Here is a 26636-nt window from a genome sequence, read left to right as displayed (position 1 = left end):
GGTTTCTTGCAGTAGTGTTTTGTAGTTTTCTTTGTATAGGTCTTTTACATCCCTGGTTAGATTTATTCCTAAGTATTTTATTTTTTTTAGAGGCTATTGTAAATGGTATTGTTTTCCTGATTTCCTTTTCATTGTTTTCTGTGTTAGTGTATAGAAATTCAACCAATTTTTGTATGTTTATCTTGTATCCTGCTACTCTGCCAAATCTTTCTATTAATTCCAGTAGTTTTCTTGTGGAGTCTTTTGGTTCTCTACATATTCTATCATATCATCTGCAAATAGGGGCGGTTTCACTTCTTCATTACCAATTTCAATGCCCTTTATTTCTTTTTCTTGCCTTATTGCTCTAGCTAGGACTTCCAGCACAGTGTTAAATCAGAGTGGTGATAAAGGACATCCTTGTCTTGTTCCTGTTCTCAAGGGAAGTGTTTTCAGCCTCTCTCCATTAAGAATGATGTTGGCTGTTTATTTTGTATAGATGCCCTTTCTTATGTTGAGAAATTTCCTTTCTATACTTATTTTATTGAGAGTTTTTATCAGGAATGGGTATTGGACTGTGTCGATTGCCTTACTGTGTCGATTGAGATGATCATGTGATTCTTTTTTTTTCCTTTGATTTATGTGGTGGATTATGTTGATTGATTTTCTAAAGTTGAACCATCCTTGCATACCTGATATGAATCCTACTTGGTCGTGGCGTGTTATTTTTTGATATGATGCTGCATTCTGTTGGCTAGAAATTTGTTGAGAATTTTTGCATCTATATTCATGAGAGATATTGGTCTGTAATTTTCTTTTTTTGTGACTTCTTTGCCTGGTTTTGGTATCAGGGTTATACTGGCTTCATAGAATGAATTTGGAAGTATCCCTTCCTTTTCTATGTTCTGAAATATTTTGAGTAGTACTGGTGTAAGCTCTTCTCTGAATATTTCATAGAATTCTACAATGAAGCCATCTGTGCCAGAGGTTTTTTTGTTGGGAATTTTTTAATTACCTTTTCAGTCTCTTCTCTTGTTATGGGTCTGTTCAGATTTTCAACATCAATTTGTGATAGTTTGGGTAGGCAGTGTGTTTCTAGAAATTTGCCTATTTCCTCTAGATTTTCAAATTTGTTGGAGTATAGTTTTCCATAATACTCTGTTATGATCCTTTTTATTTCAGTTGAGTCTGTTGTAATGTCCCCCATTTCATTTCTTATTTGGGTTATTTGCATCCTCTCTTGTTTTTCTTTTGTCAATTGACAAGTGGTTTGTTGATTTTGTTGATACTTTCAAAGAACCAACGTTTGGTTTTATTGATTCTTTCTATTGTTTTTTTTATTCTGTATTTCATTTATATCTACTCTAATCTTTATTATTTCCTTTCTTCTGGTGGCTTTGGGCTTTTTTTTGCTGTTCTCTTTCTATTTGTTTGAGTTGTATAGCTAATGTTTTGATTTTGTCCCTTTCTTCTTTTTTGATGTGTGCATCTATTGCTATAAATTGTCCCTGAGGACTGCCTTTGCTCTGTCCCAAAGATTTTGGTATGTTGTGTTTCATTCTCATTTGATTCTAGGAATTTTTTGATTCCATCTTTGATTTCTTCTATTACCCAGTGGTTTGTAAGCAGTGTGTTATTCAGTTTCCATGCAATTGGTTTTTTTTCTTGCTGTTCCTGTTGTTAATTTCTACTTTGATAGTTTTGTGATCAGAGAAGGTGGTTTCTATTATGTCAGTGTTTTGGATTTTGTTGAGGGTTGCTTTGTAGCCTAAGATGTGGTCTATTCTGGAGAATGTTCCATGTGCATTGGAAAAGAATGTGTACTTTGCAGCTGTTGGGTGGAGTGTTCTATATATGTCTATGAGTTCAAATTGGCTGATTGTGGCCTTTAGATCTTCCGTATCTTTGTTGAGTTTCTTTCTAGATGTTTTGTCCTTTATCGAGAATGATGTGTTGAAGTTTCCTACTATTACAGTAGAACTGTCAATTTCTCTTTTCAGTACTGTGAAAATTTATTTTATGTATTTTGAAGCCCTGTCATTGGTTGCATAGATATTTATTATGGTTATGTCTCTTCATGACAGATCATCTGTTTAATCATGATATAGTGCCCTTCTTTGTCTTTTATGGTGGATTTTGTTGTAAAGTCTATTTTATCTGAGATTAGTATTGCCACTCCTTCTCTTTTTTATAGCTGTTTGCTTGATATATTTTGTTCCAACCTTTGATTTTTAATAAATTTATGTCTTTGTTTCTAAGGTGTGTCTCTTGTAGACAGCATATTGATGGATCCTGTTTTTTATTCATTCTCTCACTCTCTGTCTCTTTACGGGTGCATTAGGCCGTTTATGTTCAGTGTAATTATTGATAGCTGTGAGTTTATTACACTGTCCATTTCTGAAATCTTGTTGTTTATCTTTTTGGATTTCTAATTGTTGTTTTTGTATGACTTCTAGTTGTGAATTTATTTTGGCATTTTGTTCCTGTATTATTTTCCTGAATTCTTCCATATTTTGTGTCTGTATTTTCCATGAATTTGTCTGCCTTTTTCATTACTTTGTCTATTTTTTCCTAATTTTTCTCGGCTTTTTGCTTCAACTCTTCAATACCTCTGCATATTAGAGATGAATTCCCTATCAGGTAGTTCTAGGGCCTTTTCTTCTGCTGGAAAGTCATCTGGTGTTTTATTTTGGATGCCTACTAGAACCATCCTGTCCTATTCTTTTATAGGTCTTGATATTGTCTGCTGTCTTTGGGACATTCAGTAGTTATTTTCTCTGTTTATTGATTGTAGATTTGTTTTCTTTCATCCCGCTTTTTTGTTTCATTTGGTTATGTCTGAGCATGTGGGCTGTGCATTCTTTGTTGTTTGCTCATCTGTGAACACAATATTTTTCACCTCCTTGTCCAAGGGGCAGGGCTGGTTGCTCACCTATGGTGCAGAAGGGCAGGTTTAGGTGAAGGGGAGGGTCTGGGATGGTTTTTTTGTGGCAAATACTGGAGCTGACATGGTAAGTGTGGGGGGGAGTCAGTGCAGGACAGGTTTCGGTAGACTGTGCCTGTGCTGTTCGGCAGTGCAGTGTTCAGCACATGGTGCAGATAGGCAGGAGGGAGGGGGAGCAGGAGGTTGTGATGTGTGGAGCTAGGTTGGGTATGGGAAAGAAGAGAGACAGGAGCCCAAACAAAATAAAAAAGTGCTGAGGGAGCCTGCCAATGGAATAGAGAGATGAGGAACCGAGAACTGAAGAAAATCAAAAAGAAAAAATAAAAGAAAATTAAAAAATTAAAATAAAATTTAAAAAGCCCCCAGGGATCCCACTGGCATGGCTGCATAGACTGGGGAAGTGGCTCCCAAGCTGCTCATTACAGCCTGGCTAGAAAGGCTGTAGATGATACACAGTGCCAGTTATTCAGGAGACAGGAAGGGAAGGTAGTTAGAAAGGGACGAAAAACCAAGAAATGAAGAAGAAGAAAAAAGAATTAGAAACAAACAAAATAAAAAGGGGGGGGGGAACCCAGTGGTCCCACCAGTGTGGTGGGTTGGACCAGGGAAGCAGTTCTGCAGTCACACGACGCTTCATAGCCTGTCAAGATGAAGCAAAGATGGCACACAGAGTCAGGTGTTTGAGAGAAAGGAGAGGGGGGAGGTGAGAGGCAGGCAAGAAACCAAAAGAGGCCAAAAAAAGCAGCACCAGCAACAAAGAAATGGCGCTGAAGAAGCCTGCCCTGTGGGTGGGGTGAATCCTCAAGGCACGGAACCAGTGGTCATGACCAGCTGGTAAGCTGTGGATCGCCCTCTGGGAAGCTGTGGATTGGCCCACTGGGAAGCAGCGAAGGCCGATCAAGGGGTGACAGGGTGCTGGATAGGAAAGCTTGTATCTGTGATTACCAGATGCTCTGTCTCCTGCTGGGAGCTTGGTGAATCTGCTTTCCTGTACTCCTTGTCTGCCTATCTCTTGACAGGAGTCCAAGATGGTGGATCCGTGCTACATTAGCTGATAAGGGACCTCTGCTCATAACTCTCCTCACTCTCCATTCTCTGTCAGTTTCTTATTCCATCTGGTGCATGGCTGAGTTCTTTATCTCTTCATTTGATGCTTAGGGTTCCAGGATTGACGTTTGTCTTTATTTTACTTAATTTTTTGAGTCTCTGCTTGGAGGGTCAGTGTGGTGCTTCTGTCTATAGCACCATGTTGGCTCCACCTCCAAGAGTTTCTTAATACAGTTAAAAATCCTTAACCTGGCTGAAGAGATCCCCTCAGTGATCTTACCTCTGTTTACCTTTGCAAACTTGTTTTGTTCTTTTCCCCCTCCTTCTAAGGAGCCCTGGTGGCATAGTGGTTAAGCACTTGGCTGCTAAGGAATTGACTTGATGGCAGTGGGTTTTTTTTTCCCTCTCCCTTTGTACTCTAGTGACACTAGAGTACTGTTTAGTATATCTTAGTTTAATTCTTTCAATGGACCATGCTTTTTCTTGCACAGGTTTTTTTCCTCTGTTCATACTATTTGTCCATCTCCTAAAAAACAAACCAAACTCATTGCTGTCAAGTTGATTCCAATTCCTCACTCCCCACCAGTCCCCTGGTCAAGTCCCTGTGTTTTAGCCCTTTTAACACCAATTAGTACATGCTGATTTAAAATTATATGTCATGTTTGTGATCATCTAATGTCTGTTTTTCTTTTTTTTTTAACCAAGGAAATTATATCCTTAGTGCTTAACACATTAAGGAGTGCTACGTAGATATCTTTGTTGAAAGAATGAGTTAATAAACAAAAGGTCTCCGTAATCTGAATATAAAAAACAAAGTAGAGGTTTTCACTGAAAGTAAGAGTAAAGTGTATTTGTTAAATAGTTTTATATTTAAATCAATTCTGTGATGTGTTTTACTTAAGAATGACCTGTTGAAATAAAAAGTGATAAAGGTTCTAATCCTGAGAGGGAAAACTGTTTAGTGAGAAAATATGGATCATATAAATGTGCTTTAAAACAAACTCTAGCTTTAGAAGTCACAGAGCTAAGGACAACAGAGTTGACCACTTGTAGAAGACACTGCTTAGAAGGGAGAGCTACAGAGAAGTCAAACCAACAGATGTAGAATTGACCTTGTTTATTCTTCTTACTTTTGTCTGTGGAAAGGAAAAGTTTGCTGAAACCTGGAGCATAAATTTAGGAAGGCATCCTAACAGTATTATTTTAGGAGAAAACAGTGATATGCAATAGACACTAAGTAGGCAAGGAAGAAATCTTGCAGGAGAACTTAGCCTTTAGTGTTTGGAAATTGTGAATTGGGTGCTCTTGATATCTACTGTATTGAAAATGATAGAATTAAAATAATTGTTTTTTAGTATATTATTGACAAAGTACTCAAACTCGTAATGAGTTTGCAAACCCAGACCTGTCAAATTGCCTGGGAATCCCTGATACCTAAAGACCTTGCCAGGAGGGGCGCTGTGGGACTGCTCCCTATTCACCTTGTGGAAGTGACTAATATTTATCTTTAGCATGGTCCGTCCCTTCTATTCCAATCCTCAGTGTTTTGGATGTAAGGGTCCCAGGTGCTATCCAGTCTACTACGTTAGGATATTCTAGATGTTCCAGGAGAAGAGGTAGGCATGCAGGTAGCTGGTGGCCGGTTTGAACAGCTAGGAATGGGGCTGGAGCTGACACTAGGATGTGTGGCATTTGACTATCGAGACATCACTAAGACTCTTCCTAAGAAATGAAATAGTAGATCTATTTCTCTGTTTTTTACTATTTTTTTAAATGACTTTCTGATCCATGATTCTCTAGAACTAGATAGTCCGTGTGATCTGTAGCTGCTTGTCTGGTTCAGACATAAAAACTCAAAAGCAAAAACAAAACAACCCATACCCAAAAGAAGAAATAGTATTGCAGTGCCCCTTATTTTCTGGAGTGGCATGAAATGCACTGAGGTAACATGGTCTTTTGTTCTCAGGGACATACATGGACATGGGATACATCTCTTGGGAGACTATTCTTAGAAGAAAAAATGGTAAATATGTACATTGGTTTTAAATCTATTACAGTCCATTTAAATTGTCATATATGTAATAGACTGGCTTGATGCCAAAATGTTTAGCTGACTTAAATCTGTTGAACATACTAAATGTTTTCTAAATATATATTGTGTGTGTGTGTGTGTGTGTGTACTGTCATGTGTATTAGTTGAATCAAGAGTGTTGAGTTGTGTAAATTTTAACTATGCTTATTAATCCCTGCGTTTGATTTATCTTTTTAAAAATCAGACTGGTCAGAACAGGGAAATACAATAAGAAACAATGTGATCATCAATGTTTCTGGTGCTGAGGGACTCTCCAATCCTGAAATGCTGACATCATCTGGTATCTATATCAGCAGTCCCACCAATATTGTGGAGGTAAGATCTTCAGCATTGTTAGGAAGGTCAGAGCTGAGAGGGCATAAAGTTCACTCCATAAAGTTCACTGAGTGGTGGCCTCAGTGGCATTCTCTGAAATGTTTACTTGCTGCACATTAGTATTAAGAAACTAATTTATGATATTATGTTAAACAAGTGCTTTAGGATAAATACACTCATCATTTCTCTTAGAAATCCTGTGAACTTTCTTTGAAGCACTATCTGTATGGAGTCAGCAAAGTAGGTACTGATATTTTCTGATTGCTTAGAGTAATGTAAACTAAAATATCATCCTGAACTATCCACTGTGGGTGCTGATTTTTTGTGTTTATTGATTCCAATACCAATTACTTATTAAATCTTCACTGTCTTACTGTGTGAATGTGGCCATATTGTTGCCTTTTTAGAGTGTCCAAAACTGAGGGTAGGCAGAGTCACAATATGTCTGAGATCATGGCAGTTTCCAGGAGGTTGGAGTACACTTTGTTGGCTTTGATTTTTTATTCCATTATTTAGTACAATTGAATATTATCTTTTCTTGGTAAATTTCTGTCTAAACACTTTAGGAAATTAATTTTTCTTGGTACAGTTTAATCATAGATCTGTGAGTGAGGGATTGCTTCAGAGTATTGGGAAGGACTATTTAATTTCTCCTTTCCCAATTATTTTATCCCATGGATCAAGGATGAAAGTGTTAAGGCTCTCATTCTTCTAGGATATTCCTCAGAGCATCTCCTTGTCCTGACAACTATGGCCTGTTTCTGAGGAACTGAGAGAACTAACTTTTCTGTCTCCCTCTGATCATCTGTTTTCAGTTACCTTCAGCTGAATAACCCCTAATAAATGTTGCAGTTATCTTCTCAACCCTCCTCCAAACTCTTAAGTACGTTTATTCCAAGCACAGCACTTAACACACTGTTTTAGGTGCCTAATGAGGGCAGCTAATACACCAGTGAGAAAAGGAGGCAGAACTGCACGAATTTCAGAAATCCCAACTCTAGACCCGGAAAAATTGAAACTGTGTTTAACTTGCCTACAAGTATAGGGCTTGTCGTATAGCTCTGCCAGCAAGCTTTGGCACCTAAAGAATCATGTTTTGGCATGCCTTCTTTGGTATCATAATTGTCAAATAAAAACCAAATCTGTATTTATTAAGGAGGGATTTTTTTCAAAAAGATTATTGCAAAGGGGGAAAGGAATGCTTGCAACAGAGCGGTATACTGGCTCAGGATGAGGGTGGGCCAGTGTTCAGGGACTTGAGGAAAAGAGAAGCTTAACCAAAATTTGGTTAACAGGAATTTTGTTCCAGTTAATCAGTGGAGACAAGCAGTTCAGCAAATCATTTCTGAGGCAAAAAATGACAACTTGGAGGTTCTGTGTCTGGCCTTTTCATATGTAAACAAGGGGGCATCTGTGAGTCTTATCTAAGTCATATGGGGAAGGGTGATTCTGTGCAAATAAGCTGTTTTCTGGAACACAAAGGATGGAGGATTTCTTAACATTCACTCTTTTCCATGATCACAGGGCTCAGGTAAAATCAACAGTGTTATATCTTGACTACATCAAAATGCCTAGAGGAAAGTAAACCCTAAGGATTACCCAGGTCATCTTCCTGTGTGAGGCTGGAAAGTATCTAAACCCAGCACTGGATGCCAGGGGTTCTGTCTGTATGACTTTCCTTCACTGGGTAGCTCATTGTCTCCTGGGCAGGTGTGATAACCACTGGCCAGAGGGTAGAAGAATTGAGGTGCAGAGAACTAGAAAGCCATCTAAAAAGCTTCTGAGTCACCTGAACCTTTGCAGAATAACCTGTAGAACAATACCAAGTCAGCAGTGGAAACCCTGAGTCCAAAATGGGCTGCTTGCAACCCCTCAAATGCCTTCCATTACCATTCATTTACTTTTTTCCTTATACCCACTTTACAAAATTGAATAAAATACAATGCTTGTATATAATCTGAGAATAGGTTTCAGGTTAATGCAGATTCCTTAGTTATGTAGTTGTTAAGTGCTATCAAGTAGGTTCCGACTCATGGTGAACTTAAGTGTAACAGAATGAAATGTTTCTCAGTCCTGTGCTGTCCTCACAATAGTAAGTATATTTGAACCCATTGTTGCAGCCACTGTGTCAGTCCATCTCATTGAGGATCCTCCTCTTTTTTGCTGACCTTCTACTTTACCAAGTGTCTTAGTTATCTAGTGCTGCTATAACAGAAAAACCACAAGTGGGTAGCTTTAACAAACAAAAATTTATTTTCTCACAGTCTAGGAGGCTAGAAGTCCGAGTTCAGGGTGCCAGCTCTAGGGGAAGTCATTCTCTCTCTGTCAGTTTTGGAGGCAGGTCCTTGTCTCTTCCGAGCTTCTGCTCCTGGGCAGTCTTCATGTGGCTTGGCATCTCCCTCCCCCACCCCACTTCTTTCGCTTGTTTGTTTAATCTCTTTTATATCTCAAAAGAGATTGATTTAAGACACATCCTACACTAATCCTGTCTCATTAACATAACAAAGACAGTGCATTCCCAAACGGGATTATAACCACACAGCCATAGAGTCTAGGATTTACAACCCGTATTTTTGGGGGACATAATTCAATCTATAACATTCCACCCTTTGACCCCCCAAAATTTGTGTCCTGCCCACATGTAAAACACATTCATCCCATCACATCATCACAAAACACTTAAATCAACTCCCAGTCCAAAATTTCATCTTCTGAATCATCTAAACCAAATATCTGGGTGAGACTTTAGGTGTATTCCATCTTGGGGCAAAATTGCTCTTCATTTGTGAACCTGTGAAATGTAGACTACAAGTTATCTGTTTCCAAAGCACAGTGGTGGTACAGGCACAAGGTAGACATTTCCATTACAAATGGGAGAAACTAGAAGGAAAGAAGAGATAACAGGCACCAAACAAATCCAAAACCCAGCAGAACAAATTCCATTAGTTTTCAAGGCTTGAAAATAATCCTCTCATCTCTGAGACCATCTGAGCAACGGCCCCTCTCTCCACATGCTCAGTGGCCACACTGTCTGGATTCTAGGTGGAGGTCCCTCAGCCCTGGGCTTCAGCTCCGCCCACTGGGCTGGCAACTTTGCTCCTTTGGCGTGGCAGCTCCACCCCCCAAGCTTTGGGCGACAGCCCAATCCCCTGGCACACCTTAAAGGCAGCCCCACACTCCAGAATCGAGTTAGTGGAGATCCGACTCTTTGAAACCTAGGAGACTGAGGCCCCACACTTTGAGATCCAGGAGACCATGGCCCCACCTTCTGAAACTGAGAAGGCCCTTCCAACAGTTCTGCTGATCTCTGAGCTGCTCTCAGGGTGGTCCTTTTCTTTTGTTGCAGGACAACAGATGTAGCTCCTTCGGCTTGTTTCCTGCCTGTAGAATTCCAAGAAGGAGACAGAGTTTTTTCCTTTCCGTCTGTCTCTGTCTCCTTCAGACTAAGATGTTGGGTTTTCCGTGGTGATAGTTGGTTAGATCCATCAGCCACAGGCTTAATCTCTTTAAGAAAAGATTGTATAGCCATGTCCTTGGTGAAAATTGTAGGACATGTGTCCTTGGTTTGTACAACAGAATTTTCCAAAACTTTAAGGTCTGTTTTAATTTTGCATAGTTCATTTTTAAGTCCATCTCTTTCCTCTCACATTTTACTGTATGTGCAAAGAGAAACCACATGGCCTCTTTAAGATTTTGCTTAGAAATCTTCTCAGCCAGATATCCAAGTTCATCACTTACAAGTTCTACCTTCCACCAAACATTCAAACATAATTCAGATTAGTTCTTTGCCACTGTATAAAAAGCATCACCCTTCCTCCATTATCCAATCACAAGTTCATCATTTTCTTTTAAAGCCTTACCAGAAGCTCATTTAAAGTCCACATTTCTAACTACACTCTGTTGCTGGTGCCACATGTATTCTCTAAGATGACAGAAACTTTCCCTATCGTTCTCCTCACTTCCTTCTGAGCCCTGACCGGAATTGCTTTTGATGTCCATAATTCTACCAATAGTCTCTTCAAGGCAATCTAGGCTTTTACTATTAAGCACCTTAAAACTCTTCTAGCCTCTACCCATTACCCTATTGCAAAACCACGTCCACATTTTAGGTATTTGTTAGAACAGCACTCATACTTCTTGGTACCAAATTCTGTCTTACTCAGTGCTGCTATAACAGAAATACCACAAGTGGGTGGCTTTAACAATCATAAATTTATGTTCTCACAGTTGAGTAGGCTAAAAGTCTGAATTCAGGGTGCTGGCTCTAGGGGAAGCTATTCTCTGCTGGCTCTGGAGGAAGGTCCTTGTCTCTTCTGAGCTTCTGCTCCTGGTTAATTTTCATGTGGCTTGACATTTTTCCTCCTCCCATTTCTCCTTCTCTCACTTGCTTGTTTAATCTGTTTTATATCTTGTACACAGGCATAGAGGTTAGGATTTACAACACATATTTTTGGAGGACACAATTCAATCCATAACACCAAGCATGATGTTCTTCAGGGATTGGTCCCTCGTGATAATATGTCCAAAGTAAGCAAGATGAAGTCTCGCCATCCTCACTTATAAGAGGCATTCCAGCTATACTTCTAAGACAGTTTTTGTTCTTCTGGCAGTCCATGGTATCTTCAATATTCTGTGTTCAAACGCAGTAATTCTTCTTCAGTCTTCCTTTTTTATTGTCCATGATAACCAGAGAAAATATTGAAGTTACCAAGGGTTTCATTTTACTTGGATCAAGAATCAACACCCATGGAAGGAGTGGTCAAGAAATGAAACGATGTATTGCATTGGGCAAATCTGCTGCAAAAGACCTCCTTAAAATCTTAAAAAGCAAAGATGTCATTAGGTATATGCCTGTGTTTAAAATTCCATTTGGGAATAGGTTGTTTTTGTTATGTTAATGAGACAGGATTAGTATAGGGTGTTTCTTAAATCAATTTCTTTCGAGGTGTAAAAGAGATTAAACAAGCAAGTGAGAGAAGCAGAGATTCCTTTACAGTGAGGAACTGTTACACGGGTGGTGATTTGTGTTCTGCTGTGAGCGGCTCAGAGTTGGACTGCCCCTTAAGGGAACATACTCAAGTCTTGAATGTGCTCAGTTTTCATGACTTTCTCCTGCCTTGCTTTTCAGTTTTCTCTCAGCCTGGAAAATTGTTTTTTAAAAAGTCACTGTATTGCTGTGGTTAACTGATACTTTTCTATTTGTTTTTTGTTATTTTAAACTTTTTATTTAAAAATAATATTATATTCACCAGAAGTTGCAAAAATAAAAGAGAATTCCCATGTATCCTTCATCTAGATTCCCCCAATAGTATCATCTTACATAACCACAGAGTATGATCAAATCCAGGCAGTTGATGTTGGTACAATACTATTAACTAAACTACAGACCTTATTTGCATGTGAAGAAGATGACTTACTCTTAATGGTTGAGCAACCAACCCTGAAAGGCTAACCTTTCTCCTACATACATGAATCTGACCTTGGAATCTCTGACCTGGCAGGTAGGTAGGGGAAGAAAAGAAGTTGGTCCCTTGGTCTCAGAGGTGATTTGTGGTTGTATGTTATTCCAGAATTGCCCTGACTCAGACCCTAGGACCAAAACCCATGGCCACAGTGTAAGGAACTCACCTCGGCTGCCAGCCAGTCACCTTTATTGTTCACTCACCTTCAACCCTTCACGATACAAGAAGATTTCAAGTATGATATTCTTTTTCAGTTTTCATAGCCACAAATGGTCCCTGCCTCCATGCCCAGAGTACAGCTAAGTCCAGGGAAATTTCTCTGAGAAGCAAAACCTGAACTTTGTGCCTTCTTGCCAGGGAGGATTCATGTGTGATACCTTGTTTGAATCTTCCGTGGCTTTGTGGTCATATTCTTCTGTACACTCCTTAGATAGGCCTTTGCCATACTTTCCAGAAACAGGTTGATGGAGGTTCGTCTGTAGCTGCTTAGAGCACTCCACTGCCAAGGCTGTCTTCACTCAACAACTCCAGATTCTGAGTCTCGACTCCTTTTATGGAGGCTCTTTCTTATCTGCTCAGAGGCCCCAGCTTTCCTGAAGATGTAACTTACATCAACCTATTTTCATGATCTCAGGCTGGAAAGTCTTTGCTGTTGAACAGTGAGTGCTTGTTCACCTCCAGAGGTCCAGAGTATCCCCTATTTAGGAGGTGTTGGAAATTTCCTATGGCTAGGCTCCTGCTTAGGATATTCTGTGAAAAACCCCAAAGAAGAGCCCTTTGGAAACATCCATTTAATTTGAGGGGAATTTGTTCTGGTTTAGTGAATCAATTTTGTAAGGGATACTGTGTTTGAAGGCCCAGCTTCAGGTCTCTAACTCCCCCACTCAATAGGTAATGTATATTTAAGAGCTGCCTGAAGGGTTAACTCACTTTTCTCTTGTGACTATAGATGCACACCTCAAGGAGCTGGCTTACTTGGGTAGTTAATTTCTCTCTGGAATTTCTCTTGCTTGACTGTCCATAATACATTGACTTCTGCAAAGAATTGATTTCCACACAAAATTCCCTGCTTGCCTTAAACCCTTCCCCGCAAGCTGACGGCTGCCTGCATAAATATATGGTTTTTCCTCATGAATCATTTGTAGCATACCCAGCTGGAACTGAGAGAAAAAGGGCTGGGAAGTAATGTAATCTGACTGTTCAAGTGCTTCTTTAAAAAAAAAAAGTGAGACTTATCAGCTACCCAACTAGAAGGAAGGTCAATACTTGGAAAGCATTTATGCACGATCATCCAGATGCTCCATAAAAACTAATGGCACTAGGGCAGATATGCAAGAAATCTGTTCATTCTTGAAAATACTTATATTCTGAGCACCTGCTGTAGCAAAGGTAATGAATAAAGATATAGCCCCTGGAATACATTCTTGAAATGCTTGAACCTTTCCCCTCCTGGTAAAGTCTTGGTAATGAACTAGCATTTTACTGGTAACGCAATACAGGTGTGTGTTCAAGTGAGATTATCGTTTTTGACCTCTAGTGCACCTTTCTCATTGTTGTATACTTGCAGAAAAGATGAATGTTTAAGACACCAACCATTCCCTGACCCTCAGTTCTAATGTACCCACAGCCTTTCCTGTGACTCATAGGTATGATAGAGACAGCTGCTTAGTGCAGGTTATGTGGAAGGTGGAGGTACACGTGTATTGCCCCAGGGTAGATTTCAGTTTTGTAATCACGACTGAGAATCAACACCTGTAGTGATATCTTGAGTGTCTATGAGAAGTACGGAGATACATTAGGCACTTGTATTGTGCAACTCAGAGACATTGATTCTTTGTAAAGCTGAGAATCATAAGTACATGTTCTGTTTTGTAGCACAAAGGAAAGAATTGAGGTAACAGATTCAATGGTAATAAATATTTTTTTGGGAAAGCCTAATACCAGATTGAATTGTTTTTAAAGAGATAAGTACCCTCTGTCACAGACTGAATTATGTCCCCCCAAAAATGTGTGTATCAATTTGGCTGGGCCATGATTCCCAGTATTTTGTGGTTGTCCTCCATTTTGTGATTGTAATTTTATGTTAAAGAGGATTAGGATTATAACACTCTTACTAAGGTCACATCCCTGATCCAATGTAAAGGGAATTTCCCTGGGGTGTGGCCTGCACCACCTTTTATCTTACAAGAAATAAAAATAAAGGGAAGTAAGCAGAGAGTGGGGACTCATACCACCAAAAAAGCAGTGCCGGGATAGAGCGTGTCCTTTGGACCTGAGGTTCCTGTGCTGAGGTGCTCCCAGACAATGGAAGACTGATAACAAGGACCTTCCTCCAGAGCCAACAGAGAAGAGGAAGCCTTCCCCTGGAGCTGATGCCCTGAATTTGGACTTCTAGTCTACTAGACTGTGAGAGAATAAATTTCTCTTTGTTAAAGCTATCCACTTGTGGTATTTCTGTTAGAGCAGCACTAGATGACTAAGGCACCTTCCAAGTAAAGACAATTAAAGCATTCTTATTGTAATTAGCCATATTTTCATATTTAGGTTGATCTTTTCATCAAAATTTGGAGAAGGGATACGGGGTTATTTAGACAACACATGGCTATAGTCTATACTACAGAATAGGGTTTCTCAAAATTGCCATTTTGGGCCAGATAAATTGACTTGATGGCAACTAACAACAACAATTCTTTGTTGTAGGGGTCTGTCCTCTGCATAGCAGCATTGCTGGTCTCTACCCGCTAGATACCAGTAGCTCCCCCAAGTTGTGACAATCAGAAATGTCTCCAATGAGTTTCAAATAGTCCCTGGGGAATAATTATCCGTGGTTGACAATCATTGCTCTAGGCTATGCCATCCCAAGATAACTGGAATCTTAGAGATAGCCCTTGATCCCCGAAGTCATGCCAGCACCCTGCATAATAATTCAACTTAATATTCAATGATATCTAAAAGACACTTTTGCTGAGTACCATGTGGTGAGTGAGACATGTGATTAGAATTTTAAATGGTGTCAGGAAATTGGAGAAATGCTCAGAGTCCAAATACAGAAGCACAGGGGAGAATGGGCCAGCTAGTCCACCAAGAAAGAACACATTCTGTAAATGAGTTAAAAAGGAGAGATGGCTGCCTATTTATAAAAACCCTTGGGTGAAAAAATCCCTTAGGGGCCATGGTGAATACTAAGCTAAAGTTAAGTAAACAACACCGGGCTATTGTGTCAGCCTGGCTTCCCTGACCATTTTCCTGGCTGCTGCCTGCTGGCCAGGCTTCTAGTCTCTGGGTAAGCTCGGGCTCTGACTCACTTCCCTGGTGGCTGAAGGCCTGGGGGATTGGGACATTGGTGCATTTGTTTCTCCTCTCACAGGAGGCACAGAGTTGAGCACTATTGGTTTTAAAACAACCTATTTGAGTTTTTCTCCCATATTTATTTTGCTTGGCTGACTCTATTTCATGTGCGCACATGCGTGTGTGTGTGTGTGTGTGTGTGTGTGTGTGGTGTGTGTTCCTAGTGGAACGTGGGGCACATCCAGAGAGGAATAAGGCTCCTTAGGGTCTTCTTCTGTAGGATGTAGGAAGTCCCTTGGTGGCACAAACGGTTAAATGCTGGGTATTAGGCTACTAGCCTTCCAGAGGCTCCTTGGAAGAAAGTCCTGGCAATCTGCTTCTGAAAAGGTCACAGCATGAAAGTCCCAGGTAGCAAAATTCTACTCTGAAACACATGGGGTCACCATGAGTCAGAATCAACTCGATGGCAACAGGTTTGGTTTTTCTGTAGGACATACTGCTGTATTATGATTGCCAGTGGCTTACCCAAGTTCAGAGACTTACCTTTAATAACTCCCAAAGTTGTCTTCTCATTTAGGAATTAAAGTTAATAACATATTAGTCTAGAATGACTGAAGCCACAGAATAAAACAAATTTTCTCAATTTAAGCATAAATAAATAAGGGCTACAACGAAAATGGTATGATTAGAGTCTTCATGCTCAGTCCTTCCTTACTGTTATTGTTGTTAGGTGCCGTCGAGTCAGTTCCTGTGTGCAACAGAATGAAACACTGCCCAGTCCTGCATCATCTTCACAATCCCTGTTATGCTTGAGCCCATCATTGCAGCCACTGTGTCAATCCATCTCATTGAGGGTCTTCCTCTTTTTCACTGACCCTCTACTTTACCAAGCATGATGTCCGCACTGAGGAGGTGGTAAAACTCCCTGAGCTAGTTGTGGCTGTATGAAAGAGCTCTGTCCTTGAGCAGGTCAGAACTTCTTCTTTAACTTCTAACCCTTTCCTGTGCTTCATCATGTCTATACCCTTCACTGTCTGCATTAATATTAAATAACAGTTGCAGATAGTCTCAGTCTCTTCATCTGTCCTTGCTTAAAATTCCTGTTAGTAGCCAGTCTTGATTAACTTTATGTCTAAACTTCAATAATGCTGGAATTTCAGAACACTTTGTCTCTTTAAGGATTCTTGGGGGCACAGTGGTTAAGAGCTCGCCTGCTAACCAAAAGGTTGGCAGTTCGAATCCACCAGACGCTCCTTGGAAACACTATGAGGAAGTTCTGCTTTGTCCTGCAGGGTCGCTATGAGTTGGAATCAACTGGATGGCAACGGGTTTTGCCTCTTTAAATGTATTTTTCAAAATGTCATGTCTTCTTCTGTCATGTCTTCTTCCTGTTGACTGTTGGAAATTAACCTACATCATTATCCATATGTCTCTCTCTCCACTTTGAGCTGAGCGTGTTTGTTTTCTGTGTGGCAAGAAAGGAAGGGATTTTATGTTCTCTGGATTTTTGGTGTGAAAAGAGTAATTCCTTATTTAAACATAACCTGAAAAATGTTCTCCTGTTTTGAAGAAAGCTATATTTATATAGCAATATCACCCACTATTTCAGTCCTGGCCACCAGGTAAACCCAATCCAAACCAAACCTGTTGCCATCAAGTTGATTCCAATTCATAGCCACCCTACAGGACAGACTAGAACTGCCCCATAGGGTTTCCAAGCAGTGGCTGCTGGCTTTGAACTGCCGAACTTTTGGTTAGCAGCCGAGCTCTTAGGCCACCACATTACAACAGCTGAATGTACTGGTGTTCAATATGTTGCATCCACTGTTGGGGAGGTCGTAGTAAACTCCTGCTCTGCCTTTGAGTTGGTGACAGGACTTTGCATCATACTCTGCTGTCAGAATTCCTTTTCTTGTGTGTCCCTGCAGGCTCTTAGCATCCTATTGTTTGGTATTCTGGCCCTGGGTCCTGCTTTTATTCCTCTAGCCTAGATTACAGTCTGTGATGATTTTGGGCTTGAACACCAATGGAGTTGGCTCTGCCAATTATCAGCTCTTTGACTTTGGGAAAGTTACTCAACATTTCTGAGTTTCATTTATTATTATTATTATTTTTTTGTCTATGAAATTGTAATAATAACACATAATTCACTGAACTGTTGTGAAAATAAATGAGACTATAGAATTTGGTACCTGGACTATAGTGGGTTTTCCATAAATCTAAACTATGAGTATTATTATTATTATTATTGCTTGGTTGTAACTTAAAAAAAGTTAAATACTTCTAAGGAAAAGAAAAAGGTTCAACATAAATAAAACTCTTACTGAGCTGGGCTACCTTTTTGCTGGGATCTGGTTACCAGGTTACTGGCTTAAGCCTTCCACTCTGATTTTCTTGGCTTCAATCTCCTTTGGTTATCAATAGTGACTTCCATTTGCAATGGGTCCCTGAAGCACCTCAAGGTAGAATTGCCAGGAAATGTGGTCTTCCCTGTGTGTCTCTCGCTTTGAACATCTCCTAGGACCCTTGATGACTCGACAGTTTGGTATCATTGTCTCAGTTACCTCTAGACGAGTAGTTCTCAAAATGGGGTCAAAAGATCACCTGCATCAGAACAATCTGCAGTGCTTAAGAATGCAGAATACTCTCCCCCCACCCAAAACCTCCACATACCTACTAAATCAGAATATCTGGTAGTGGGCCCAGAAATGTGCATTCTGCCAGGTTAGAATTGCCAGATAAAATACAGGTTGCTGTTAGGCTTGAATTTCAGGTAAACAACAAGTCTTTATTTTTTTGTAAGTATAAATAGGTTCAGTGCAATATTTGAGACATACTTAAAAAAGTATTCGTGACTTGTCTGAAATTTGAATTTAACTGGGCATCTCTATTTTTAATTGCTAAATCTGGCAAACCTACCCTGGGTGCATAGTAAAATTTGAGAAGCTATTCTAGTGGGATGTTCACAGTATGGTCCCCACTGAGCCCAGTACAGAGGCAACTGTGGTGCTGAAGTATTGATTTTTAAAGAAAGGTATTTAGTGCCTTGTTGGATTGTACAGTGTCACGATCCTACCTATTCCTTACGCTCTTTTCTGTGTCCTGATGCAACTGTCTTTTGGTTTAGGGTGAGCTCTCCAAGTCCCATAGTGTGTGCTCCTTAGAGGCTGAGGTACTCACAGAGAGGACACTCTAGGAATTCTTTGTCTCATACCAACTAGTCCTTGTCAAATCCCCTAGATAGATGATCAGGATAAACCTGGTGGCCTCTGGGACTCCCGTTATCCCTACAGTACAATGCTTTGGCCAGAGACAGACTGAGCAGCCTCTTTCTTAACTTCTAGTCCCCAGATAGACACAGGCATCTTGGCCTTGGACCAGTACAGTCACAGGGTGAGAGGGCACAGAAACACACAGATACATAGAAAGTAGCTCAGCAGCTCAGTTGATTTACTCCTCCCTCTAAAACTGCCACCCCAGTGCAGCACCCTGAAGAGAACCCCTGTGTTCATCAGAGTTCTTTCTACCAGATGATGGAGAGAGGAAGAGAGGACTACCCTCTTTTCATATGATAGTGTGCATTGACAGAACTTGGGTGCAATTCAGGAAGGAATAAATAGAAACTTCCATACAATAGCCAATATGTCTTTGTTATCAGCCAACAACTTTATCTCCTGGAGTATGAGGTTGCAAACTCAAAATGCCTCCAGGGGCTAGGCTGAAATCATAAATGAGTGAAGTGGGAAGGGTGGGGACTCAGGCAAAATAATCCACAATCCAAGAAGGTAGGCCCTTCTTAGCTTCAGCTGATCATGGCTACCACACAGGAGTTTGGGCCCAGTGTTTTTTAAAAATATAGACATCTGGATATTTATGTAAAGTCTCCTTATTTTAAAATGTTGGAAACAAATTCAGAATTTTCATAAACATTGGGTAGGCCAAGCAAAATACCTCTGTGTACCTTATTAGGCTCTTTGGGAAGTCGTTTTTCTAGTTTGTTCTAGAGTATATGCCACAGTGATGAACATATCCTCACTTCATTGAATGAATAGATAATCTCATTGTGTTCAGCTTGATCAGAATTAGAGCCCCAAACTCTTATGATCTAGTGATGAATTTAGGTTTTATATGAACATATAAAATACATTGAATTATTTGGATAGTTAAGTCCTATAAATATTAAAGTGATTAATCAAGACAATAGCTCATTGGGGATATTTGCGTTGTATTTGAAATCAGCCACTGTGCCCCAGGGCTATGGCATGGCCAATCCAATCATGTGGTTTTCATCTCACAGCCAAATAATTGAGTTGTTCCAGTGATCAGAGAGAGCACTTTATGTAGACCTGCCTTCAGGGACACATCTTTTGCCTTGGAGAGCCACTGTGTATTCTTGCATATACATACTAAAGAAGAAAGGCTTAGACTAAATGTCACAACCTTCTCTCCTTGCAAGCTTACAAGGAGGCTTTAGCCATGAGATGTCAATTATTGTAGTGGGCAAATTACAGGTTGGTTGAGCGGCCTGGAGGAAAGGAAATGAGAGTCTTTTTGTTTGTTTGTTTTTTATTCCCTCTGGGGATACAAAAGAATAAGTGAGTCCATATAAGTATCAACATACCTTCACAAGAAGTGACTGAAAAAGCAGAATGAGCACAAGTAAGAGTCTTCTTTTTTTTTCTCAGCAACCTTATTGTACATGGAATAACTAATTTTTTAACTTCTTTAATTTCTGTAGGGGAACAGGGTGTGTGCTGCTGGTTTTGGCTACTTTTTTCATCTTGTGACCAGCAAAACATCGCAAGCTCCTCTTCTCTCCTTTACCCAGAACATTGCACATTCTTGTACAAGGTAACTTTGGGGAAATTCATTTATATTGAGGGTGTAGGGCTTATGATTTAGATGAGATACTCACACAGAGGGTATAACATTTGTCATTTATGTGAGATTTGACAATGCCTCTGTGCAAGAATTTTGGTGGTGAAGGGAAGGGAAAAGAGAGAGCAGTCACTAGAGATGGCAGTAGGACAGAGTGCACCTTTGTGGCTAGAGGAGAATTCAATAGAGAGAGCAATTAAACCTCCAAGAGACTGGGAGCAACTGGCAATGCAGAGCCCCTGGGAGGTTGGAGTGCATGGGCTCAGGAGCTGAGGTGCAGAAAAGGCTCTTTGCCTGGACTCTGTACACAACATAGTATAATTATGTAGTTATATAGTGTAAATATGGAATTATACATCCCATGTAATATGCACAGTCTAAAATGAGGAAGTGAAGACAGGAGAGGATTCAGATAATTAGGAGGAGGATGGAGGGACTTTCAATCATGTTGCCCTCTTTGTTATGTAGAGGGCGCAGGGTCATTGCTAAGAACAAGGAAATGGTAAAACAAAGTGGGATATGGGATTCAAGGAGAATGGGAAAAACGAAGGCTTCAGAGTCAGTCAGGCCCTGGTTCAGATCTGGATTCTATTCCCAGTAAATTCCTTTTTTTTTAAAGAGTCAGATCCCTTATTTGTAAAATGGGGACCAAACTATATTGAAGGTTTGGTCAGAGAATTAGGGATGATTTGTGTAATGTATCTAGGAAAGCACCTGGAACCTAGTAAACAAACAAACAAGAAAACCCAAACCTGTTGTCGTCGAGTTGATTCTGACTCATAGAGATCCTGTAGGACAGAGTAGAACTTCCCCATGGGGTTTCCAAGGCTGTAATCTTATGGAAGCAGACTGCAATATCTTTCTCCCATGGAGCGGCTGGTCGGTTCAAACCACCAGCCTTTCAGTTAGCAGCCCCACTCTTAACCACTGTGCCACCAGGGTTCCTTCTGGAACCTAGTAGGAACTCAATAATTGATAGCTACAAATAATTATGATAATAATAGTATAGTAATACTACTATGATGGAAAATGATAAGGAGAGTGGACTAGGGAGAATTAAAGGTTGCTAAGCAATGTTGAAATGCCAGCTGAGGCTGGGATTAGTACTTAAGTAATGAAATTATCAGTATGATCACGAAGCTTTTATTCAAGAGCTCTCAGGAGCCCTGGGATGTGAAGGAGGAAGGGTATCCAGAGAAGAGCAGTGGGAGGGCATTTCAGGTAGAAGAACAGAAGGTAAAGGGATTGTAGATGCTGGTATCCTGTCTTCTAGGAAGGGGGTGGAGCCCTGGTGGCACAGTGGTTAAGAGCTGGGCTGCTAACCAAAAGGTTGGCAGTTCGAATTTACCAGCCGTTCCTTGGAAACCCTAAGGGGGAGGTTCTACTCTGTCCTATAGGGTAGCTGTGAGTCGGAATTGACTCAATGGCAGTGGGTGGTGGCGGGTAGGAAGGGGGTAAGTGTAGGGGTGGTGTGTGATAGAGTAGCAGGGGATCATGTTTTAAAGTGCTAGACAGAGGTGTCCACTCTCCTAGGGAGGAAGGGGGTGAGCCTAGAGGGAGGCTGACAGAATGACAGGGGATCATGGCAGTCTACATCCTGTTGCGATTCAGGAGCAGGTCACGAAGGGTAAAAGAGTGGAAAGGCTGAGGGGTGGGTGATGACAAGAGAGGGGTCACAGGTCTCAGGTCCACTCTCCCCCATTCATTCCCTTTACTTTTGTATTTTCCAGTGAGAAGCGGGAAACATCGAAATTGGCTGAATTTCATTCTTTGTTTTCTTTTCTAGGTATGGTCTCTTTGTATACCCTAAATTTCAGCCACCATGGAATAATGGCACTGGCCCCACCCTGTTCCAACACTTCACAGTTTGGGGAAGCACAGGTGGTGCCAAGGTAAATGTTTCTTTAGTTATTATTATTAAAACCTTCATTTATTTTCTCGCGGTGATTTACTATGCATCTTGATTTAAAGGGAGGTGATTTGCTGCTTAGGGGAGCATTGCAACATAATCACAGTTTTAAAGAGCCAAAAACATCATAGGTGTGTGTGGACTAGTTGTCAAATGAACCAATTTAAAATCAGAAAGCATGGTTAGTTGATTTCCTTTGTTGGGACTTTTCAGTAGCTCTGATAGAGAACAACAGAATCGTAGAATTTTATAACCCGGAGGGAATGTAGAAGTTCTTCATTCCCCTCTTCTCATCCCCATTTAGAGATAATAAATAAAGATTGTAAAGGGACTTATCCAAAGTCATACAGTTAATCAGTAGCACAACCAGGTACATATTCTAGACTCCAAATATTGTGCATTTGACACCCTAATATCCCAAATAATACATGCTTCAGACTTAAGAAAAAGTGCTGCTCATCATTGGAGCACAAAAATTCTAGCCCAAAGTGCCATTTTTACCTTTGTAAATGAGTAGAATTTCCATTTTTATGAATTCCAGGCTGAAGTGCCATTCTTACCTTTATAAATGAATTGAATTTATATTTTTCCTCAAAAGACACACACAAAAAAGGTTCATGTTCAGTCTTAGTTTTTATTGTTATAATGATTTTCTAGCAATGCTCATTGTTAACAATAACGCGTAGATATTATCCAGGATCACTGTTTGGTGCTACACAGAGGAAATTACATTCGCTTGTTCTCTGTGACTTAGAAATCTAGAGCCAAAGATACATAGATGAGGAAATATGTTTACAGGGAATCTGGAAAATGGAATAAAAAGATAAAATTAAGTCACAATAAGAAAGTCAGACATTTATTTCATATATTCACCAAGAGAAAGAAACTGTCACTAGGGAAAGCACAAAAATATGTAATTAGGGTAGTTAAAAGGGAAACTCTCAATTATATTCAGTATTTTAGTCTCGTTTAATTTTATAAATATGCTGTTTCTATAAGCACTATGGATATGGGGTAACAAATATTCGTTGGATGCCCTCTTATGTGGAGAAGCAATTCATATCTTGTAGGGGATTAAACTCTGTATAGATACTGCTTCCCTGTTCTTGAATAGCCTTGTTCTAGAGGAAATAAACCCAATGAAACTAAATATTAGAAGATGCTACTTGTAGCCATTTCTCAAGTTCTGTAATCAGAAATGCTAAACCTGTGAAAGGAAAAATAGAACCTTACAGATTGAACTCCTGTGTTCTAAATTTAATCATTCAAAAAGCTCAAATAATAAGAATGCTTTTGGAACTTCAGCTCAATAAAATGAACTCTTATTGTTGTCGTTGTTAATAAACAGAATTAGGTGCTGATAGGCCTATGTTGACAGTGACGTCTCTGCAAATTGTTACATCGAGAAGTGTCTTCTGAATCATCAAAAAGTGCATTGTGTTTACATTTCATCAACTTTTAATCTTAGATATAGCTGACTGTACTCTTGTCGTTGAGGCATTAAGTGCCAGATATATAGATTCTTGAACTGAATATTCATTCCATTAGGTAAAATTTCTAGTTTGTATACACATAAATTTATATCTATTTGACAATAGTGATAGCTAATATTTATTGTGTGTTTTCTCATTTAATCATCATAACAACTTTATGGGGGGTGTACCATTGTTACTCTCCTTTTGTAGATGAGAAAACTCTCTAAGGGGGTATTTTCCTTGCTAAGGTCACACAGCTAAGCTTGCTGGATTCCAACTCTAGCAATCTAACCCTTCTTCTGTATGTTAACAAGAGTTGAGAAAAACACCCTCTTCTCACCACGTCTAAAAAATGCAGAGTGATTATTTAGATGGGGGAAAGGGAGATGAGAGTACACTGTGAAAGCTGTATTCACACCACAAATTGGTGCATTTTGTTATTGTATTTTGGTTTCCATGTAAAATTAGCAGTTTCTCTAGCTAATTCTAGGTGTTAACTGTTTTTGAATGTGAGTATATTTGCCAGAACTTGGACTGATGCCTGTAATTGGGTTATAACTGTAATCATCCATTCAGATTATGCCTTATTTGGTTCAATAAACCTCTGTGTCTCTCAAAGAGCTATCATTTTATTAAAAAACAAAAAACTTCAGGTAAATCTATAATAGGGAATGCAAGCTATTCAATTCTTAAAAATTCAAGCAAGACCAATTGACAGGTAGAAGGACCATACTATGATAAATCAAGGATACATTGACTTTAACTTAATAGAAAATTTCCAGTTAAAGATACGAATGTAGACATGACCCTATGTAATGCATATAGGGATGACTGTGTTCGGTTATCTGCTACCCCTGATCTTCACGCAGATTTTAAAGTTGGTTGAACAGAGGCATAAGAGGGGTGAAATGTCTTGCCCAGGATCACATAGTTAGCTACTGTAAGAGCTAACTGAAAACCCAGGTTTCTGCCTACCAGGCCAGTGACATTTTGTTAATATTTGATCCCTGCTTAGGCACATTAACCCAAGTAGCCATACATGTAGGTGCACATAACATATGTTGAGACTACATACAGTGAACCTGCCCTCATGCTGAATTATGAAATATGAATTTCATATTTGCAAGTTTCTGGCAGTATTAGTTAGTATCTACTACACTGAGGTAAATGTTAAGTCCGGGAGTTCTTGGGTGCTCCATTTTTCTCTATTAATTTTGTGTGATTTGGCAACTCCGAGTTTCTTTTAGATATGTGGGGAGTTCATGTTGACCTTTTTAGTATATTAATATCATGAGGAGAAATGAAAAGTGGAGAGGGGATGTTACCAAAGGGGCCCATTAGTGCTGACCTCATGGCGTCTTTGGGATGTCTGTAAAGATATGGATGGACAAAAGCTGTTTAAATATGGTGTAGCATGCTTATTTGTACTTAATCAATAATTACAGAACCTACAGGAAAACTGAAAGAAAAACCAAGCTGCAGACCTTTGCCATAACATATGCTGTTATTTTATAGATTTTTAGAAATAGCAATCTTCATCTAAAAAACTTCCAAGTTTATTCATGCAGAGATTTTGGAATTGACATCTTGGAAAGTGACGGAAATACTTCAGTTACTGACAGCTTATTACTTGGTCATTTTGCCCACAAGGTAAGTGCCTTAGTGTGGTTGTTTTCGATGTCCGTCAGAACAGAATCATATGTGTTGGGCTTCCTGGTGACTCAGGATATGTAATTTTAAAAGCATTCTTCAGTGAATCTTGTATTTTATTGGTAAAAGTTAGAGGAGCTTTTTATTTGTAACAGTGGTGATATTGACAATAAAATTCAAATATACACATGATTTCAATGTTATGTGTCCACATAAATCATAGAAGTCACAAGTTATTTGCCTGTAATTTAGAAATATTTTCTGTAAAAATTCAGTAACCTAATTATTTAGGTTAATTTTCTGTAACCTCACAGGATTATAGAGGAGCATGATTCCATATTGTTTCTCTGCTCTGCACCAACATTTTGTTCATGGGGACCTTACACCATTTAGGGCACTCTTGAAAAGAGAGGTCCCAGTACCAGAACCAGTTACTGTTGAGTCGACCCTGTGTGTGTCAGAGTAGAGCTGTATTCCATAGGGATTTCAATGGCTGATTTTTCAGAAGTACATCTCTAGGTTTTTCTTCCCAGGTGCCTCTGGATTGACTCAAATCTCCCACCTTTTGGTTAGTAGAGAAGCACTTTAACCATTTACATCACCTAGGGACTCCAAAAAAGAGGTAGAATCTGGTAATACAAATATACTTAAAGTTTGCTGTAGCATACTAGGATTTCTTATGTAATTCCTTAATACTACCTAAATATCTGTTTCTGCATTATAAAAGTCAGACTATAGATGAGTTCTCAGCCATTGCATAGTCCAGGTACCAGAACTAGAGTACATCCCAGGTGAGAAGTACTGGTTCTCTTTAAGGTAAAGCCATGGCTTCCATTGGTCTCTGTAGGCTTCCAACCTATAGTAGGTCCCCTAGGTTCTTGTCTGTAAAAGAGTTACATGATGTGCATATTAGTAATCACATTGTCATAAACATCACATATAGAAGAGACCTATAGTACTTCTTGGAACAAAGGAAAGAGCATTCTTTTTTAGTTTCTGAATGCTTTGCCTAATTGAAATGCTAATTGTTGACATTTGTCCTTTCCCTTGGAGATTATTTACTAGCCATAGATATAAATATTAACGTTAATAAAATCATTTTCTTATTAAGGATATATTTTCCTATGCTCAATTCCAAACCTGTCTTAGTTAAATGTCTTTTGAACCATCCTTTTCAGGAGGGAAACATCTGCCAGTTTTCTGTTTTCTCTCAAAGGATTACTTCTTGAGAGAGCCGTTTCTTCTATTTAGACTGCATAGTTTTTAAGAGGAGGAGACCCAGATTTCGAATCTAAGATGCTGGTAGATCGAAGGCCCTTTAAGTTTCCAGAAACAACCTTACAGTAGATGCTAAAAACAAAATCCCATCAAGCTGAGTAACTGAACTGTACTGTTAAATTAATGTCACAACATCTTAACTGATGTTAAATAGACATCATAATTAATGGGAGAGTGACAGAAATTAAGATATAAATCACGACCAAAGAGTGCTTATTATGAGATAATTAAAAATAATCACACCCTTATTGTGTGACTCACCAGGAATGCAGTGCAGCTGAGGGTCTCTCAGTCTCTTAACAGTAAGTGCAGGATGAGC

At 39.5% G+C, this 26636-nt stretch overlaps 1 protein-coding gene across 1 annotated transcript in view; it reads left to right on the top strand.

The window, feature by feature from the left end:
• The window catches only part of LOC101361563 (PKHD1, fibrocystin/polyductin), a 413510-nt gene that overhangs the window by 227695 nt on the left and 159179 nt on the right, over positions 1-26636 (top strand). The window contains exons 30-35 of the mRNA XM_023742674.1: positions 5937-5993; positions 6247-6377; positions 19866-19978; positions 21792-21897; positions 24905-25039; positions 25806-25830. Coding sequence (XP_023598442.1) covers positions 5937-5993; positions 6247-6377; positions 19866-19978; positions 21792-21897; positions 24905-25039; positions 25806-25830 — 567 coding nt within the window. The remainder of the gene's footprint in view (positions 1-5936; positions 5994-6246; positions 6378-19865; positions 19979-21791; positions 21898-24904; positions 25040-25805; positions 25831-26636) is intronic.

The sequence above is a fragment of the Trichechus manatus genome, unplaced genomic scaffold (assembly GCF_000243295.1).
Source record: "Trichechus manatus latirostris isolate Lorelei unplaced genomic scaffold, TriManLat1.0 scaffold00215, whole genome shotgun sequence".
Lineage (NCBI taxonomy): Eukaryota > Metazoa > Chordata > Mammalia > Sirenia > Trichechidae > Trichechus > Trichechus manatus.
Note: the sequence above shows the minus strand (reverse complement) of the source record. Positions and strands in the feature narration are given on the sequence as shown.